The following is an 18387-nucleotide window of genomic DNA, read 5'->3' as shown; positions in this document are numbered from 1 at the left end:
GTTTTGGCTTTGTTTTCACGTTAGGAGAGTTACACAGCTTCCGTGTTGCTGTCCCAGCAGCAGTTATGTGCAGTGGGTAAGCTTTAGACCGTCAACCAGTCGCTGGACAGCAGATTGAACATGCATTGTACTGTATTGTAATGAGATATTTTACATGAAGCAAGTATCCTGACAATAAAGTTGGAAATGTTTAAAACGGAATGTGGCAATCTTTTTCTTAGTGTCTCTGGGTGTTTGCGTTGTGCAAAGTGCTTTTCCATGCACTCTTAAATAAGAATAGCGTCTCCAATCATGATTGGGTCTCGTTTTAATATCCTGAACGTGTTCTTGTTTTGGTAAATTGTTCAGTTTGTTCAAGGAGATTTTATTGTCATTCACATCACATGTGGTACATGAGGTGGAACGAAATTTAGAACCCAAGGTCCCAGTTTTTACCCCAATAGCAGCAATATAATAAAAATAAATAAATAAAATTTAAATTAAATAGAATACGTAGAGTAAAAAATAAATAAAAGAAATCTGTGTCGTTTCTTGTGTCCTTGTGATATACTGAGCCTGACAATAATATACAACCCCGGCCTTTGAGGGAGGGTGGAGTAACGGCTCGGTAAGGTACATTTTAGAAGTTTAGAACTGATGTTTTAAGAATTTTTAAATGTTCGTTCAATTTTCTATTGAAATAAAACGATTAATTGTTGTTTTCTATATCAGAATATAAATATTTGTGTCAATAACACAACCACTATATGAGTTCGTGTATCTATTTATCGGCACAAACCCGTGAGCAGCTAACACCCGCCTTCCTGCGCCCGCCCACTCGAGTCCATGTCAATCATTTCTTCCTAAGCCTCCGATAGGTCGAAGGTAACGAATGATACCCGATAAATCCTCGCTCTAAACGTTTCATTGGCGCAGCTCGGGCGTAAGTCCCGCCCCCTTCGGGATTGTTTGGAGTGGTAAAGGGGACCGATGGGGACACAGGATGGCAGCCCGGACTGGAAGACTCTGACCCTGGACATGTGTCCCAATTGAATCCTTACAAAACTCGAGCTTGGTGAGCAGCGCACTATATTTATATATCTATACAAATGTCGATCTGTTTGCATTTTTGATACGGTATGTTTAACGAATAACACATTTGTTGCCCTTTTATTATAACTGCAAACCAAACGTTGTGACGGTATCAGTGTGTCCGTCTCCGTGCGTATTGGGAGAGATGAGGGCCAGTGGTCAGAGTATATACGGGCACATATAACTAATAACCATGTAATATTCTTTTTCGTCGACAAACAGATGGTAGCTCGGTCATTATTTCATCTTTTTTCCCGTACGGTTGATTTGGCACTTCTCCTCTCAGGATGGGAAAGTTTCTGTGTCTCTGGTTATTTCATAGGGACGCAGTAAGAGCGGAATTAGTGTCCGTGATTAAAGGACATCTCGAACAAAACCACTGTGCTCATGTTTCACCCCACACTTGGCAGCAAACGTGTACTGATTTAGTTTGAATTTTGCATCTAACGTGGAACTTAAGTCCACGTCTCTTTTTTATTTGTTTGGTTTTGTTTTATATAGCTGTTAAAGCGGTTGTTGTTCCTCTAGGATGGCACAGTCCCAAAGTACCAAACCACAACTTTCATCATCCTGCTGCAGTGAAATAAGAAAACCATGCGATAGAAATGAAGCCACACTATGTGCACAGTTGGAGACGAGCTCTAAAACATCACGCAGGCTCACGCCCGTCCTAATGCAGTATTGATGCGGCTTTAGAAACAGGCCTACGAGGCCCTCTTGACTTATGAATAGGTAATACTCTCTCTCAGCTCTCTCTCTCTCTCTCTCTCTCTCGCTCTCTCTCCTTCCTTCTTAATGGCATTTCTGCGTGCGGGAAAGAGACGCACACATCTCCCCTTCATTATAGTGCGACGGTAAGCAAAATGAACGTGGCCTCCTGTGGATGCAGGACGGACTTGATTAAGTTTGCAGGACCTCGTGGAGATAATGGCATTGAAGCTGTTTTATTTGCGAGTGTGATCTAATAATTTACTGTATGTGTATTCACACATTTTTAAATTTATTTTTTTAAGTCTATTTTGCTGTTGTGGAGGTGCTCTGTATGCAAGTTGTTCCCTTTAGATGAGTAAAGAGGGAGTCTCCATGGAGAAGGGCTTTCTTTTATTTTGAAGAGAAGATTTTGGATGGGTGAAGGAGGTTGGGGGAGGGAGTGACATGCATGCGCGAGCTGCTCTGTTGCCGTGTGAACGGGAGCGCTATTGTCCCAGCAACCTTTCAGAGTGGCTTCCCTGAGGTCCCCGCCCCTCCCCCTTCCCACAATCCTCCCCCCCCCCCCCCTCACACAAACACAACCCAGATAACCCAGCCCAGCTCATCGTAACGCCCGTATGGCCGTAACACATCCTCCGGACACACACACACACACACCGGTCCTCTTTGGTACTCTCGCCGGCGCGTGCACACATCTTGTGTATTCCTCTCTAAGCACGCGCACACTCTCAGACTAATAAAGTTCAGTCCAGCATGCAGGCTGAGATGTTTGGGTCTCTCTCCCTTTCGCTCCGTTGACCTCACGTGCTCAACACATCCGTATTGTTTATGTGCGACCGCACGCGCAACCCCGGCACCGCGGGGAGACCGAGTAACGAGCACCGCATCACTGACCCGCACTGACCACACGGACAACGGACACGGATGCGTGAGGTCTAATCGCGCTCTTCCGCTGGACACTGGCTGTCGGGGAGCGGCCTGGCGACTGGGCTCGTGCCCCGTGAGCAGATGCTGGGGGGAGGGGAGGGTGGTGTTGGTGGGGGGAGGGGAGGGTGGTGTTGGTGGGGGAGTTGCAGAGCTGGCTGCATAGCCACCTGCGTCCAGGAGCCCGGAATCACCGTACCATATTACACTGACAGATGTAGCCGCGTGCACGAGCCTGAAGGCTGGTGTGGAGCCAGGGGAGGAGGGTACCGGCGGGCTTCACCTCACTGTCTTTCATTCGCAGCGCGGTGTAAAAAGAGCTTGTGCTGCTTTTGGTGGTGTGAATGCTTACATATGTGTGTGTGTGTGTGGGGGGGGGGGGGTGTTTTTGGGCGTGACCCCACAGCATTGTTCGATCCTCTGGGAGGACAGGAAGTCAGAGCAGACGGAAGGGAACAGGATGCTGGCGGCTGGGTGCGGAGGTGCAAAACAGGAAGGAGAGAGACAGGCAGATAAGACAGCCACTGAGACACTTCCCAGACGGCCCTTTGTCCCTCGTCCTCGACCTACAACCCCCCCTCGGCCAATCATGCGGCAGATGGCCTCTGAGCTGGCCAATCCCTTTGAGGCTCAATATTTCACGACCCTCAGCGTTCTTCTGAGCAGAAGCAGCGATGCAATGTGCTGCTGTGTGAGTCGTTTTGCTAACGTAGGTTTGAACGTAGACTGTATGCCTAACGTAGACTGACTGTATGCCTGTGACCTGCCAGGCTGCTGTAGACATGAGCAGGATTAATCCAACTGCAGCTTCAATCCACTAATGCCTCATAATCCTGGGGATGGGAATTTGACTGGGCTGGCACAAAAGCTGCCAAACAAGTCTCTATCGCTAGGTGTGTGTGTGTGTGTGTGTGTGTGTGTGTGTGTGTGTAATGGATTTGGGCTATTTTGAACTCCTGCATTATGGGGCATTCGGGTGTTAGGGGTCACGCTTGTGTGATCAACATTAACTGGAGGTTTGCCAGGTTTGTACAGTAGTGTAATGGAGGTGAGCGTGGAACAGCTGGGGCCGTGCCAGGCCGGGCGGCCCGGCCGCCGTGTGTCTCTCCCGCGCCTCGTGGGACCTGCTAGTGACGCTGCGTGGTGTGGTGTGTGTGGCCAGGCGCTGAGCGGAGCCGCTCCAAGGGACAGCCATGCCGCTGGTGAAGAGGAACATGGAGCCCCGGCACTTGTGCCGCGGGGCACTGCCAGAGGGCATCGAGAGCGAGCTGGAGTGTGTGATGAACAATACGCTCTCCGCCATCATCCGCCAGCTCAGCAGCCTGAGTGAGTACGCACACACACGCACATGCACGCACACACACACACATGCATACACATACACATACACACTCATACACACACACACACAGGCCACAGGATATGAGGCTGTGTATGAGCCTTGTTGTAGTGCGACCCGCTCCAGAGGGAGGGACCCGTAGCCCAACGCTGCTCCCACTCTCTGTATGATTTCAGAAAGGGGATCACACACTCTTGTAATAAAATAACATCTGCAGGGGCAGTCATGGCCTGGTGGTAGGGAACTGGTCTTGTGACCAGAGGGTCGTGGGTTTGATTCCCAGACCTGAGGCCATGACTGAGGTGCCCTTGAGCAAGGCACCTAACCCCAACTGCTCGCCGGGCTAGGGCTGCCCACCGCTCTGGGCACGTGTGATCCACAGCCCCCTAGTAATGACTAGTGCGTGTGTGTGTTCTAACTGCACAGATGGGTTAAAAGCGGAGGACAAATTTCGATTGCGGTGTAAAAATCACAATTGACAAAATATAACATAACATTACATTAACTCCTTGGGCAATGTGTGAAGACGGTTGTTTTACAAGCGCCTCACAGCCTCACAGCCTCACAGTGATGATGCTGTGTTGTCCCGGCCTCTTAACACACACACACTCACACACACTCACAGCCACTAAGATTCTAAGGACTGTGACGCTGCTGTGTGGTCCCGGCCTCTTAAGGCCTTTCACGTTTCATTGTCTTCTCCCCTGCAGTGTTTGAACTTTCATCTGTTTATCTGTGTCCTACTCCGCAATGAAATCTACTTTTCTTAAATCCTCCCAAGTGACTGTGTGTGTGTATATGTGTGTATATGTGTGCGTGTGTATGTGTGTGTGTGCGTGTGTGTGTGCGTGAGAGCTGTATTGTACATGCCTGTAGAGGGAGTGTAGAGGGGCTTTCAACAGCAGCTGTGTGGGTTAAATATAAATGAGTGAATACAATGCCCAGGGGGTGGGTGGGGTTGGTGGATATGGCTGGTGGTGGAGGTGGGGGGTGTTAGAGGTGTGATTGGTGGAGGAGTGCAGTCCAGGCAGTCACATGACCTCTGGGTGTGTTAGTGTGTGTTTCACATGGGTCAGACTGGGACTGTATGTGTGAAAGCACTTAGGCAGGAGTGTTACTGCATATATGTCCCTTTAGTGGCGTAGGTCAGGGTTTGCAGAAAGTCAGGACCACACTTCCTGTAAATATTTTTTTTAACTGCAGGTCTTTGTTTTAACAGCACTGTTAAAAATAGCTGCCATTGTTTGTGCTATCACTTCTGTCTGTGTACGTCTGAAGCATGTGCTGTTCTCCTTAAATCATACACTACTTCATTGGGGTTTCACCTTATACTGGTATATATACTTTATTCTGGTTCATACACCTACTGTTTTAGCTTGATACACAACTGCTGATTGATTGTTCGTATATATTAATATACCTAAGTATATATGCTTAGGTGTTTACATGTGGTTTTATGTCTTAAGTACAAAATGTGTTTAAATGATGCCGAGCAGCACATGTTCAAGAACGTTGTAGGGTTTTTAATCTTCTAATGTTTCTCCTGGTCTCTTCTCCTCTCCTTCTGTCTCCTCAACTCTTTTCTCCTTCTGTCTCCTTACCTCACTTCTCCTCTCCTCTCATCTCCCGTGCTCCAGGTAAACATGCTGAGGATATATTTGGCGAGCTCTTTAACGAGGCGAATGTATTCTATCTGCGGGCGAACTCCCTGCAGGATCGCATCGACCGGCTCGCCGTCAAGGTCACCCAGCTGGACTCCACTGTAGAGGAGGGTGAGAGGCCTTCTGGGAAGCCAGTGCTCTGGGTCACCACTTGATACATTTATTTGCCCACTTATCCAATATTGCATCTAGGGTTTCGTAGCCGTGCCATTCGATCAGTGCCACCAGAGGTCCAGAGTGCAAAAAAGTGTACAAAAAACTTTTGTTTCAGGATATTTTTGGTACATGAGACCTTAATGTGATTATTTCCCCCTCCCTTTGTGTTTGTGTTTGTGTGTGTGTCTGTCTGTGTGTGCAGTCTCTCTTCAGGACATTAATATGAGAAAGGCCTTTAAGAGCTCTACCGTGCAGGACCAGCAGGTGGTGTCCAAGAGCAGCATTCCTAATCCTGTACAAGAGATGCACAACTTGAGCGACAAACCTCCACCACTCAACATCCTCTCAAAGTACAGGTGTGTGTTAAAGTGTGATTGTGTGTGAGCGTGTGTTTATTCTAGGTAGAGTTGACTCTGACCTCTCTGACCTCTCCACCATGACAGGGACGATAATAAAGAAGGTCTGAAGTTCTACACGGATCCCTCATACTTCTTTGACCTGTGGAAAGAGAAGATGCTCCAGGACACAGAAGATAAGAGGAAAGAGAAACGCAGACAGAAGGTCTGTGATCGTGTGATCATCACACCCCACTTAATAACACATTTATAAGACATTGATAAGACATTGATAAGTCTCTGGTCCACCTCAGTAATTATTGCTGGACGTTGCCCAAGCTCACCAAACTATCAAAAGCATGATTAAAAAAGACAGGAAGCAAACGCGAGACATTTGTTAATGAAAGTAACAAAAATGAAAATCAAAGGGCACTAAATACAGCAAAAGAGGCCAGTGTAACGTGAAATGACCGGCATGGTCACAAACGCAAAAACAGGCTTAAATAAGACTGCAGGTGGTGTGGCGAATGAGGCTACACACACCACATGAGACACAAAGGAAAACACTCCCGCCTAACACAAAAGCAACAAAAACCAAAGGCACATGCAAAGCCCTCACCGAACGATGGAGTCTAACACACAGGGGCCACATGGACAGAAGGTTGACACCCTGGTTCCCCACTTGATTGTCTTGATTGAGCTTTTGTTGCCAAGCTACTTTGTGTATGAGAAAAGGTGCTGTATACATTTAAAACGTTCTAAACAGAGATGGATGATGCGTGTGCAGGAGCAGAGGCGGTGTGTGGACGGCACTCTTCAGAGGGAGGTGAAGAAGGTGCGGAAGGCTCGGAACCGCCGTCAAGAGTGGAACATGATGGCCTTCGATAAGGAGCTGCGACCCGATCAGCAGACACACTCCCTGCACAGAGGAGCCGGCTCGGACAGCTCCATGTCCCCAGAGAACAGGTGCAAACCACACCTGTCACACACCTGTCAGCATTACACACAAGACACATTACACACAACACACATGTTCTCCTCTCTGAAATTAGAAGCTGCCTTAATATGTCTTAATAATAATAAATACTTAACACTGTCTCAATTTCTGTTTCAAACACCAATCGTAGGTCCCATTCCCAAGACCACCACGATCACGGCTACCTAACGATGCCGAACCACGCAGGCCACGCCCACACATACTCCGGCCCTCCACTCAGCATGGCTGCTCTCTCAGCTCACTCCCAGATGGGCATGGACCAGGACTACAGGGCGGGGCCTATGGCATACCGTGCTGGCACATTGGGTCGTCCGCACCAAGCCCCTCCTCCACCACCAACAGACACCATGCACGGGTCCATGCCAACAGTGGACTATGGGTTTGTGCTTTTAATGAATTGTACCACTGGGTGAATGGATTAAATTCATCTTTCAAATCTAAACATTGTTATTCACAAACCAAAAACCAAGTATGAACAAACAACATAAACATTTTTTTCTGGAGAATTATATAAGAAACTTATTATACTATAGCTTGTACTATAGTAAGTGAACCCAAACAATATATCTTGCCATAGTTTAACTATGGAACATAATCCCAAACCTAATCTTGCTAATTCAAAATGAATTAATTTGTGCATGTACACGTTGTCTTGTAAATGCTACCCCCTTGTGGTGAGGATAATAGCATTTGCTCTGGCTTATGACATTTCATGTTCTTTTCTCTTAAAAAATGCCTTACATTTCATGACATTTACTGACATTAACAACATGTATGGGACTGTCCAGTTTATTTAAAAATGATTCACATTTTTTCTTTCTCTCCTTTTCTTTTCAAAGAATGGATTACATGAATTCAGTGTCACCCCCTCCACCACAGACGCCCCTTATTCCATCAGCTCAGACCGCCTTTGCCCTGCCCCCCATGGGCCTGGCCCCGCCTCCAGGCCACCCAGCACCAGGTGGTGCAGGCGCAATCTACATCCCGCCTGCTTCACCTGCCTCTGGATCAATGGCTGCTCCTCCCCCACCTGGGCCACCGCCTCCTCCCCCCGGTGCCAACCAATCGGCGACACCCAAACGGCCATCTGCGCCCAATGATGCTCCGCCCCCTAATGATGCTCGTAGTGACCTGCTGGCTGCCATACGCATGGGTAAGATGTTCCCATACAAACAGACGTGACTGCAGGAGTAACTCAACTATTTGAGTGTTCAGCTAGTCACACTAGTCTCTGTTGCTTGGTGTCAGCTGCTGTGTATTGACCGCAACAGAAGAGACAGGAACATACGTTTAAACGTCAACACTACATTGTGTGTGTGTGTGTGTGTGTGTTGCATCCCCCCAGGCATTCAGCTGAAGAAGGTTCAGGAGCAGCAGGAACAGCAGGCCAAACGGGAGCCGGTGGGCAACGACGTGGCCACCATCTTGTCTCGCCGCATCGCTGTGGAATACAGCGACTCCGAGGACGACTCTGAGTTGGAAGATAACGACTGGTCTGACTAGACGGTGCTCAGAAGGACAGCGCCCCCCCCCAACACTATCACTCATCTGCATTAACACTTCAGTATTTTCGGCACCCTGAACAAAGCATATGTGAATAAACCCATGGTAGGATGCCTGTCCAGCATTATGAGTACATATTAAACTGTTATTTTTATTATTTCCCTTTATTATGAAGCAGCTCTGTGCTTTTCTAATGATTCTTAACAAAAAATCTGTGAATAGGCAATATGGGTATAGTGAGTAGTGCGTCATAACAGGAGTATTATCGCAGTATGGTCAGAGGAGCCATTAAGATCATTATAGCTGTGCTTGGACATGTGCAGGTTTGAAGCCACTTGCTATATACCTATGTACAGTCTGTGAGCTGGCCTGAGGTGATTGATTGAACAGTCTGACTGGATTTCACTGTGCTCGATTATTCAGGCCTGGAACAGAGATATCTGTATGGGAGGTGATGGAATGAAACAGGGTTGGAATGGACATGTGAATTCTGATCTCATGATAATAAAAAAAACATGATTAAAATATACTGTGTGGCGTCTGTCCTAGGCCCACTGGGGCCTCGTCATGGAAACGAGGGACTAGGGGGACTCTAGTCTCTATGGAAACAGTACAGCTGAGATGCAGATCTCCATGGCAACAGTGAGGCTGAGGTAGTGAGCCAACCAGTGCAGGAGAGTGAATAAACAAGCACAGGCACGTTTATTTTTAATGCACAGCACATTCTTTTAATACAAAATTAACAAGATCTTTCAATTCATTAAACTAACCAAAGCAATAAAAAGATACCACTAACACCTTGGAAAAATATACACCACGTTCACACAAGGTCTTACACAATGTTTCAGTTAATTAGTGCATGTTGATTATCATTTTTATAATATTTTGCAGATAAGTAACTTTGTGCCATTTCTCATCAAAAAAATAAAGTGCATTTCCCAGTTAAGACTACGCATACGTCTACACAAGATGCTGTAACTATTGCACCATCTCTGTCCCTCTGTTTGCTCCAGAGGTCTGGGTCAATTCGGTTTCAACCCCAGTCCGGTCTTGGGACTGTAAGCCACAATTTTGCTTGTAAAGATTGCCCCATAACTCTCATGTGCAAGGCTGGGGCTCTGCGTCCTTCGCAGTAACACTGTACATCACCTAGACATGGTTACAGTGTAACTATACCATTAAGTACTGTAACAACAAATTGATACCCTGTGCTTATATAAGACAGAACAGAGTATGTACTTGGTATATGTTACACTGTAACAGTGCCTGGGTCATGCAGTATTAACATCTTCTGCTATGCTCTTTATCTAAAAGAGAAAACTACACTGTTTTCCTTCCAAGCTCTGACTACACCCCTGGTTAGCTCTTTTAGGATATACATCCTACATCATTCTGCAATCAAAGTGAAGCTCAGATAGTGGATTACAGTGCACACTCATCTACCATTACAGTTCTGTTAAAAACAAAAGCACAACTGGCAAATGTCCAAACACCACCAAAAGCTTTATGCCTTCGAGCACATTTTAGACATTAAGTTTTTGGTTAACACGATGCCATAAAATGGCATTTTGTTATTTTTAGTTACCATTATGTGGCAGAACTCTTAACAAACAAAAGATTCAGAGGAGGGCGGAATGATGTCTTAAGGCCCCGGCATCCTGAATCCTCGGGTCATTTCTCCTTATCTTATTCTTATTTGCCTTTGAGCATGTGTGGACCACTGTTGAGCTGGTGCTTGGGCCACTCGTATCAGAAAGAGATTGACACTCACAGAGAAAGGGAGACGAGAGAACGAGGTTAGAGCAGGTGAACTGGGTCGTGGCCCAAGGTTACTGGTTGCTCAGAGCACCATGTCCCCATACCAGTCCTACTGACCATGCCGTATTTACAGGATACACTCCATTGACAAAATGCCTTAGCAAATGAATATAAGTGACTATTTCCCTATCAATACATTCAGGAAAAGGCCATACAGCGCATTGAACTGCAAGATAGAACCTCACAGATTCAGTTGGAAACAAAGCTAAGGAACAAAAAATAGAGACTTTCAATTAATATACCAAAATAAATTCTTCTTCAATGCTCAGGGAGTCCTCTATTTTGTTGCTCTGTTGACAAAATATCACAGTCATGTCATCACCAACATCATCATCATCCTCGTTTCACAGGATCCTCACGAAAACCTGCACACAGCTTCCCTTAGCTCGTTTACAGCTCTATAGAAGACGTCACTCAGGTCAAAGGTCATTAGGCCATCCTACCCGAAGGCCGAGGGTTTTGAGACCACCTCTTTGAATGATGGGAAGACTGGTGGCCAGATTAAGCCAGGCAGGTCTCTGGCAGGTCTCTGGGGAAGTCATGCAGGACCCTGTCCGTCCTGACCACCATGTTCCTTCAGGAAGTCACACTAGCATCTGTGCAGCTCACAGACAAAACACACATCTGTACACACAAGCATGCATGCACGCACACACCACCATGCAGCTCAGATGCAACAATGCGATCAAACTTCGGCAACAAAAAACACAACATGGACATGTGTACATGTCAAAGATGGTGACTGCACACTGCTGGATAGGTCACTCTGTAAGATAACAATCATTTTGTAAATGACCACAGATAGGAGCGTGGACCCTCCATTATGAAATCTCATGCACATGAACATGGGATAGTGGTATCACAGCTGGAACTGTGGAACAGCTGGAGTTTTGGACGTGTAATCTGACCAGTTCATGATTTGTGTCACTTTTACTCGGGTTTAAGGTAGAGTTAGACGTCATAATGACCTTAGGTCACTCTCCAACTAAAGAAATTTGGATGTGATTATACTGTTTTTGATTGCAGAGCTGATTCTGCCAGGCAGAGCTGTTATTGCTGCTAGAGTATTGCTATGATTGGTGATACGCTTCGATCGTTCTTATTGCTTGCCGATGGAGCCTACCTCAGTGGTGGGAAGGATCATGACTAGTTGGCACTGGCAAAGCTGGTGTTCCACAGTAGGCAGTTGCACTGATTTATGCAACAGTGTTGAACTGTGCAAAAAAGTAATATATTTTGCCACTGTTGTATTCCTTATCACCTCTTTGTTTTTTCTGGGAAGACTGGAGAGTGGTTAGGTGGTAAGGGTTATCAGTAATCAATTTTTTTTTATTTTAGGAGGCCTGTCTGTTTTGGTATATATTAACTGTTTTGGAATATTTAAACTGGAATATGTTGGTTTCACCGATTAAAATATTCTATGATGTGTTTACCAATAAATTTTATTCAATTCATTATTGTCTGAACACAGCACAGTGATGACTGAATGACAACAATCACGTTTGAGCTTCTCTGCAATCAAAACAGTAAGCGTCAAAGCAAAACAGATGGACAGATGGTCACTTAATCACTATCAAACTCAACCAACACGCACGTAGCAAACTTACACTACAGCTAGCTTTAGCTTTATTTATGTTCACGTAACTCCCTAGTTAAAGAGAACCACTTCAGTTCACTCCACATCCCGGTCCGTTTCATCCCACATACATGCATGAGATACATGTGGAAAAAAAACGATTACACGTTAATCTGTGGTACTAAATAAAGGCTTCGATGGGTTTGGTATTCATAAAGTGGTTCTCTTTCGGGCTTTAGCTCTTCATGGTCTTCTGCTTTAGTAGGGCACCGTACATTCTGGCACGCTTGGGTGCGGGTTTTAAAGCGAAAACAAAACGGTGAGCGAGATAAAACGACACAGGCGTTTCTCTTCGGTCTCTTTCACGTGCGCGCAGGACGACGCGGCGCGCGCATCACTGAGCGCGTGAGCTATTTTTAGCGTCCCGCTTGGTTTTCAGCGCACGTTCAGAATGCAGCAGCGAGACTAAAGAAACGAGGCTCGCGCGGCCCCTCACAGCCTACTCCGAGGCCCGAGGTAGCACCGAGGCAAGCAGTCGCATCATCACCAGAAAGTATATATCAGTACAGGCCCGGGCAGGTTTATCTACATCTTATGTACATCTGCTCGCCATGCAAACATAGACACTAGTGGCAGTTGTTGGGGTTATAGTCAGGGAAAGGTTGTGTGGCAGTGGTTTGAGTTACATTACAGAAAGGGGAAGACAAAAGGGGGGAGGGGGGGTCAAAAACATGCCCCACCCCATTCCTGTGGGATGAGACTGGGTACCTCTACAGCCTCTGAAGACAGGGAATTTCACTAAGCTTTGACCATTCCGACGGTCAGCTCTGAGCCCTTTAGCTTAGCTGCATGTCCAGAGGTACACGCCAGCGTCAGACATCGCTGGGTGTCCGTGCCCGCTGGGCCACGCTGGCGGGGATGCACCCACAACACACCAACCACAGCGCCTTCTGGATCTCCTGATTGCGGAAGGCGTAGATGACAGGGTTGATGACAGAGTTGTATGTGGCCGGCACCAGCGTGGCGTAGGTGTACAGGGGCGGGTAGGTGTAGTCGGCGATCAGCGAGTAGACGGTGAAGGGCATCCAGCAGGCGGCGAAAGTGCCCAGGATGATGGCCAGCGTGGAGACGCCCTTGCGCGTGGTGACGTAGTGCGGCGTGGCGGCCAGGAAGTGGTGCTGGACGGCGATCTGGTGTGCGTGCCGCATCACGATCTTACAGATCTGGACGTAGAGCTGCAGCATGAGGCCGAAGAGCAACAGGAAGGAAACGGAGAGCACGGCCACGTTGTTCTTGGTGAGCGGCCACACCACGCTGCACGTCACCTCCTGGCTCAGGCAGTTGACCCCCGTGACGGGCAGCAGGCCCAGGCTCAGCGAGGCCCCCCACAGCAGCACCAACATGGCGTAGGTGAAGGCGGCCGTGCGCTCCGAGTTGTACGTGAGCGCGTAGTACAGCGACAGGTAGCGGTCGATGGTGATGGCCAGCAGGCTGAAGGCGGAGGCCGAGAAGGAGGCCACCACCAGGCCGACGGTCAGCAGCTGGGCCGAGTCTGAGCGCAGAAGGTAGGCGAAGGTGAAATGCAGCACCAGGCCCAGGCCGGCCAGCAGGTCGGCCAACGCCAGGCTGCCGATGAGCAGGAACATGGGTGCACGCAGTGCCGGGTTCTGCCAGATCACCAGCACCACCAAGGCGTTCTCGCAGGCTATCAGCGTGCCCGAGGTGCACAGCACGATGTCCCACGGGTTCACCAGAAGATCGGCGGGAGGTGGGACCGGCGGCTGTGGGGGAAGTCCCACCGGTGGGTACGCATCAGCTGTGGCGTTCTCCGGGATGCCCCCGCCACTGCTGACCCAGGAAGGGTCAGGGGTCAGCCAGCTGGGGGTAACTGGCATCACCTCACTCATTGTGCCTCCCGTCTGAAAGAAAATGCAACATGTGAATGTAAAGTACGGCATATGTGTTGACATATGGGTTTTATGTTAGAGCTCCACATGTATGGAGAAAAGACAGAAATGTCAAATGACTATAACTGAGTAACACTGACTTAAAAAGTTAAAATTCATGATCAATCAAGCAAAGAAGAAATTGTAACCCAAAGAAAAATTGGGTTAATGTCCAACCTACAAACAAAGTCACTGCAATATATGAACGTGAGGTTTATCAATGCAACGTCAAAGAAAATTCTTGGTTGAGCTTCAATAGCAATGCATTCAGTTATCAAGCATATTAATTTCTCTTTAGGTAAAATGTGGGCTGAAATATTTATTTTTTTAGGCTATGTTTTACTTTCAAATTCTAAATCCTTTCAAACTTTCTAAATTCTATCAGGTTATCTACTCTAAAGAACAGAGATTTAAGACTGAATAAAACATGAAATGTCAGATCACTGGTTTCATGTACAGTTATATTTATATGTGCTAATCAATTTATTGACTTCATGGTAATGACATTTCACAGTTGCTTGCTATGAAAGTGATTAAAAATTAAACACCATTGAGCTAGGAATAAATAGTATAGCTTGCAGTTTATGACCTTTTAAGTAAAATAATAGACTAACAATTATCTCCGAGCATACAACCATTTAGATATTTTCAGTGTAAATTAATTTGTGTGCATACTTTTATTAGACAGTCATTTTTAATCTAACTGACGACCGCCTCCATTGTTTGTGTGTATGTAAACTGTGACAAACCTGTAATCTGATCCTAATGAGTCACACCTGACTTGTTGCTTTAAATCTTATTTTGGGGGACTTTGAGTCTCAGAATAAACGTGCCAAACAACCTGTTTGGTAGAGTCTGCTCTGAGTGTAGCATGAAGCAGCGTTTCAACGCTCTTGTTAGAATGAATTAAAACTTGGGATTAGAATGGAATAAGTGCAGTATTGTCTAACATCATCCATACGACTGTTAATAATACCCTACTATTACTGTCATTATCATTAGACCTACTGTTATCATTGCTGTAATAACATTCTTTACTCTTCCAAAATGAGCTCATTACAAGTTAACCACGTTAGACCTAATATTGTAGTTTAAGGTACCATTTGTGAAACGAAAACAGGCCTTTGTCACACGGTTTTAAGTATGCTACCACCAAGGTCTATCATTACACTGCACTTACGAACACTCCGTGATGCATTTAGATATAAAACCTAAAATCTCCAATAATCTCCAATTACCAAGGAAAGATTGTTTTTCCTTGAAGGTCTAGGATTATTAAAATACATATAGCCTACATGAAACAACAGTTAAATTTCTCTTGACGTATATAATATATTTTTTTTCAGTTTCGACCTTTGTTTTCGCGTGTGTCTGTAACATTATTAGAATTTCGTACTTTTTGCCCATGCAGAGACGACAGAAACGCATTCTTTTCACCGAAAGATGCCGTTGCATCTCTGTAGGCCAGCGGCTGTGAGGTTTCATAATAGCCCATCCTAAAACAGGGCTCCGCGCCCAGCACTGCACTGCAACCGTGCAGCCTAACGCTTATATCAAATCCCCGAACCGCTGCGTCTGTAAAAGCCTCCTCACATCTAACTGAAATCACCCAGCCAGTGCGTCTGGTCGCAAACCCCCGTCTAAATGCGCTAGGCGTTCATTCATTTCCTTAGAAAGATCGCTCCCCCATTCATCAAGTCCTCTCTGTGTTGCAGTCAGGAGTCCACCCTACCTTGACTCTTGGAGGAGAGGCTCCCGTTTAGAAGCTCTCGCGTCGCTCCATGTTACCGACGGAGATGGTTGCAGGTGCAGCGCCCACGGGCTCGGCGCGCGCGACAGGCGGAACCGCTGATGCTGTGTTCGGTTAATCGTTCCTCCGGAGGGGGAGCTACATCCAGAAGCGATGGACGATCATCGCCGCCGACTGCGGATAGCGAAGACGCAGGGAGGGGTAACACTAGGTTTCTAGAGGGGCCTGATTCGGTCACAGCGACCGTCACCTTATTGTTGGGAGATGAACCCGCAGTCATGCAGCTACGGTGTCTGCAAGGATGCTGGAAGACGGAGTCTCGAGGAGTGACGCGCGTTCACTCAGTGGTCCATGTGGCATCAGTGGGGCTTGGGGGTTGTCAATCACATCCTCTTCATCCTATTGCCACTCTCCAGTTTTTAAATGATGGTCTTCCTAGTAACATTAAAACTTCGCTCTGCCTATGGCAATATTGATGTGGCTGATTTTGAAATTACGGATGGTAGGATCTCTGACATTACTGCGCATACATGTTCCACACGGGTCCTCAACAGTTGGTATGACTGAACATGTCATTTGGGTACGTTTGTGTGAAATCGTGAAAAAGTGTCAGACTGCCTTTCTTGCAAGTTGCTCACTTGCTCAGCGCTCCCTTTTGACTGCTATTCTAGGCACGTGCTATTAACAGCACACTGATCTGTGTCAACCCCCTCCACACACACACACACACACACACACACACACCCGTTTTTTCATCCCGCTTTTCTCCCATTTTCCTCCATCCGCTGTAACCCTTCGACGCCCTGCATCAATCTGCACCCTTCAGTCTCACGTCTACGCACCAGACAGGTTACGCATATACCCACATGTTCAATACATCCTTTCGAAACGTGTACAGAACTATAAACATCTAAATTAATCCCTGCCTCTTACGATCTTATGTGGATCCTGCTAATTTTATTTCTCCGTATTTGATTAAGTGTCCAATCAAAACACGTTACATCTCGCATCTACCACTGAAACGACAAAGGTGAATTGATTGAGCCCCTAACAGGCAATGCGTGGAGCCATCGTGAACCTCAAGTGGACCTACTCGGAGGACTTGAGTGATTACTGGACAACCCATTCAGAAGAGTGCTGGATACACAAGCTGACGCAGGTCACTTACATTCTGCACCCGGTGGCTGGAAAGTGTCCTTGACCTAAAACTGGACTGGTACCAAACCAGGGTTGTGGTTCTGCTTTCAAACCAGCTGCAGGAGTTATGAGACTCGTCTGATGTCACAGGAGGCACACTCACGTTTTCCAGCTGCAGGAGTTATGAGACTCGTCTGATGTCACAGGAGGCACACTCACGTTTTCCAGCTGCAGGAGTTATGAGACTCGTCTGATGTCACAGGAGGCACACTCACGTTTTCCAGCTGCAGGAGTTATGAGACTCGTCTGATGTCACAGGAGGCACACTCACGTTTTCCAGCTGCAGGAGTTAGGAGACTCGTCTGATGTCACAGGAGGCACACTCACGTTTTCCAGCTGCAGGAGTTATGAGACTCGTCTGATGTCACAGGAGGCACACTCACGTTTTCCAGCTGCAGGAGTTATGAGACTCGTCTGATGTCACAGGAGGCACACTCACGTTTTCCAGCTGCAGGAGTTATGAGACTCGTCTGATGTCACAGGAGGCACACTCACGTTTTCCAGCTGCAGGAGTTATGAGACTCGTCTGATGTCACAGGAGGCACACTCACGTTTTCCAGCTGCAGGAGTTATGAGACTCGTCTGATGTCACAGGAGGCACACTCACGTTTTCCAGCTGCAGGAGTTATGAGACTCGTCTGATGTCACAGGAGGCACACTCACGTTTTCCAGCTGCAGGAGTTATGAGACTCGTCTGATGTCACAGGAGGCACACTCACGTTTTCCAGCTGCAGGAGTTATGAGACTCGTCTGATGTCACAGGAGGCACACTCACGTTTTCCAGCTGCAGAAGTTATGAGACTCGTCTGATGTCACAGGAGGCACACTCACGTTTTCCAGCTGCAGGAGTTAGGGGACTCGTCTGATGTCACAGGAGGCACACTCACGTTTTCCAGCTGCAGGAGTTATGAGACTCGTCTGATGTCACAGGAGGCACAGTCACGTTTTCCAGCTGCAGGAGTTAGGGGACTCGTCTGATGTCACAGGAGGCACACTCACATCATTTTCCAGCTGCAGGAGTTATGAGACTCGTCTGATGTCACAGGAGGCACACTCACGTTTTCCAGCTGCAGGAGTTATGAGACTCGTCTGATGTCACAGGAGGCACACTCACGTTTTCCAGCTGCAGGAGTTAGGGGACTCGTCTGATGTCACAGGAGGCACACTCACATTTTCCAGCTGCAGGAGTTATGAGACTCGTCTGATGTCACAGGAGGCACACTCACGTTTTCCAGCTGCAGGAGTAAGGGGACTCGTCTGATGTCACAGGAGGCACACTCACATTTTCCAGCTGTTACCCAAGATTCTCTTCCTAAAATACTTAAAATAGTTCACCCAACATAAATTGTAAATGAAACTAGATTCAACGGGTCACAACCATTTGCAATATGTTCATTTCTTCT

General features: G+C 47.1%; 2 protein-coding genes across 2 annotated transcripts; one reads left to right on the top strand and one right to left on the bottom strand.

The window, feature by feature from the left end:
- Window positions 1–930: 930 nt before the first annotated feature.
- On the top strand, window positions 931–9224 carry wasf3b (WASP family member 3b). Its single transcript, XM_077013473.1, has 9 exons — window positions 931–1054; window positions 3869–4032; window positions 5683–5817; window positions 6065–6218; window positions 6306–6423; window positions 6985–7163; window positions 7325–7573; window positions 8034–8347; window positions 8540–9224. Exons 2-9 carry the CDS (start codon window positions 3900–3902, stop codon window positions 8695–8697), a joined length of 1440 nt encoding a protein of 479 aa, XP_076869588.1. The 5' UTR covers window positions 931–1054; window positions 3869–3899; the 3' UTR covers window positions 8698–9224.
- A 183-nt stretch (window positions 9225–9407) lies between these two features.
- On the bottom strand, window positions 9408–18270 carry gpr12 (G protein-coupled receptor 12). The gene is made up of 2 exons (XM_077013470.1): window positions 15770–18270; window positions 9408–14010 (listed from the first exon to the last, which is right to left on the bottom strand). The coding sequence occupies exon 2, from the start codon at window positions 13996–13998 to the stop codon at window positions 12964–12966; it is 1035 nt and encodes a 344-aa protein (XP_076869585.1). The 5' UTR covers window positions 13999–14010; window positions 15770–18270; the 3' UTR covers window positions 9408–12963.
- Window positions 18271–18387: the final 117 nt, after the last annotated feature.

Source organism: Brachyhypopomus gauderio, chromosome 7, assembly GCF_052324685.1.
Source record: "Brachyhypopomus gauderio isolate BG-103 chromosome 7, BGAUD_0.2, whole genome shotgun sequence".
Taxonomy (NCBI): domain Eukaryota; kingdom Metazoa; phylum Chordata; class Actinopteri; order Gymnotiformes; family Hypopomidae; genus Brachyhypopomus; species Brachyhypopomus gauderio.
The sequence above is the reverse complement of the archived record's forward strand: the minus strand, read 5'-3'. Positions and strand labels throughout refer to the sequence as shown.

Bases quoted from the DNA above. Each gene is read 5' to 3' on its own strand.
- gpr12 (XM_077013470.1), bottom strand. From the start codon at position 13,998: ATGAGTGAGGTGATGCCAGTTACCCCCAGCTGGCTGACCCCTGACCCT.
- wasf3b (XM_077013473.1), top strand. From the start codon at position 3,900: ATGCCGCTGGTGAAGAGGAACATGGAGCCCCGGCACTTGTGCCGCGGG. The intron at 4,033-5,682 runs GTGAGTACGCAC...CCCGTGCTCCAG, and splicing joins CCGCCAGCTCAGCAGCCTGA to GTAAACATGCTGAGGATATA. The intron at 6,219-6,305 runs GTGTGTGTTAAA...CCACCATGACAG, and splicing joins AACATCCTCTCAAAGTACAG to GGACGATAATAAAGAAGGTC.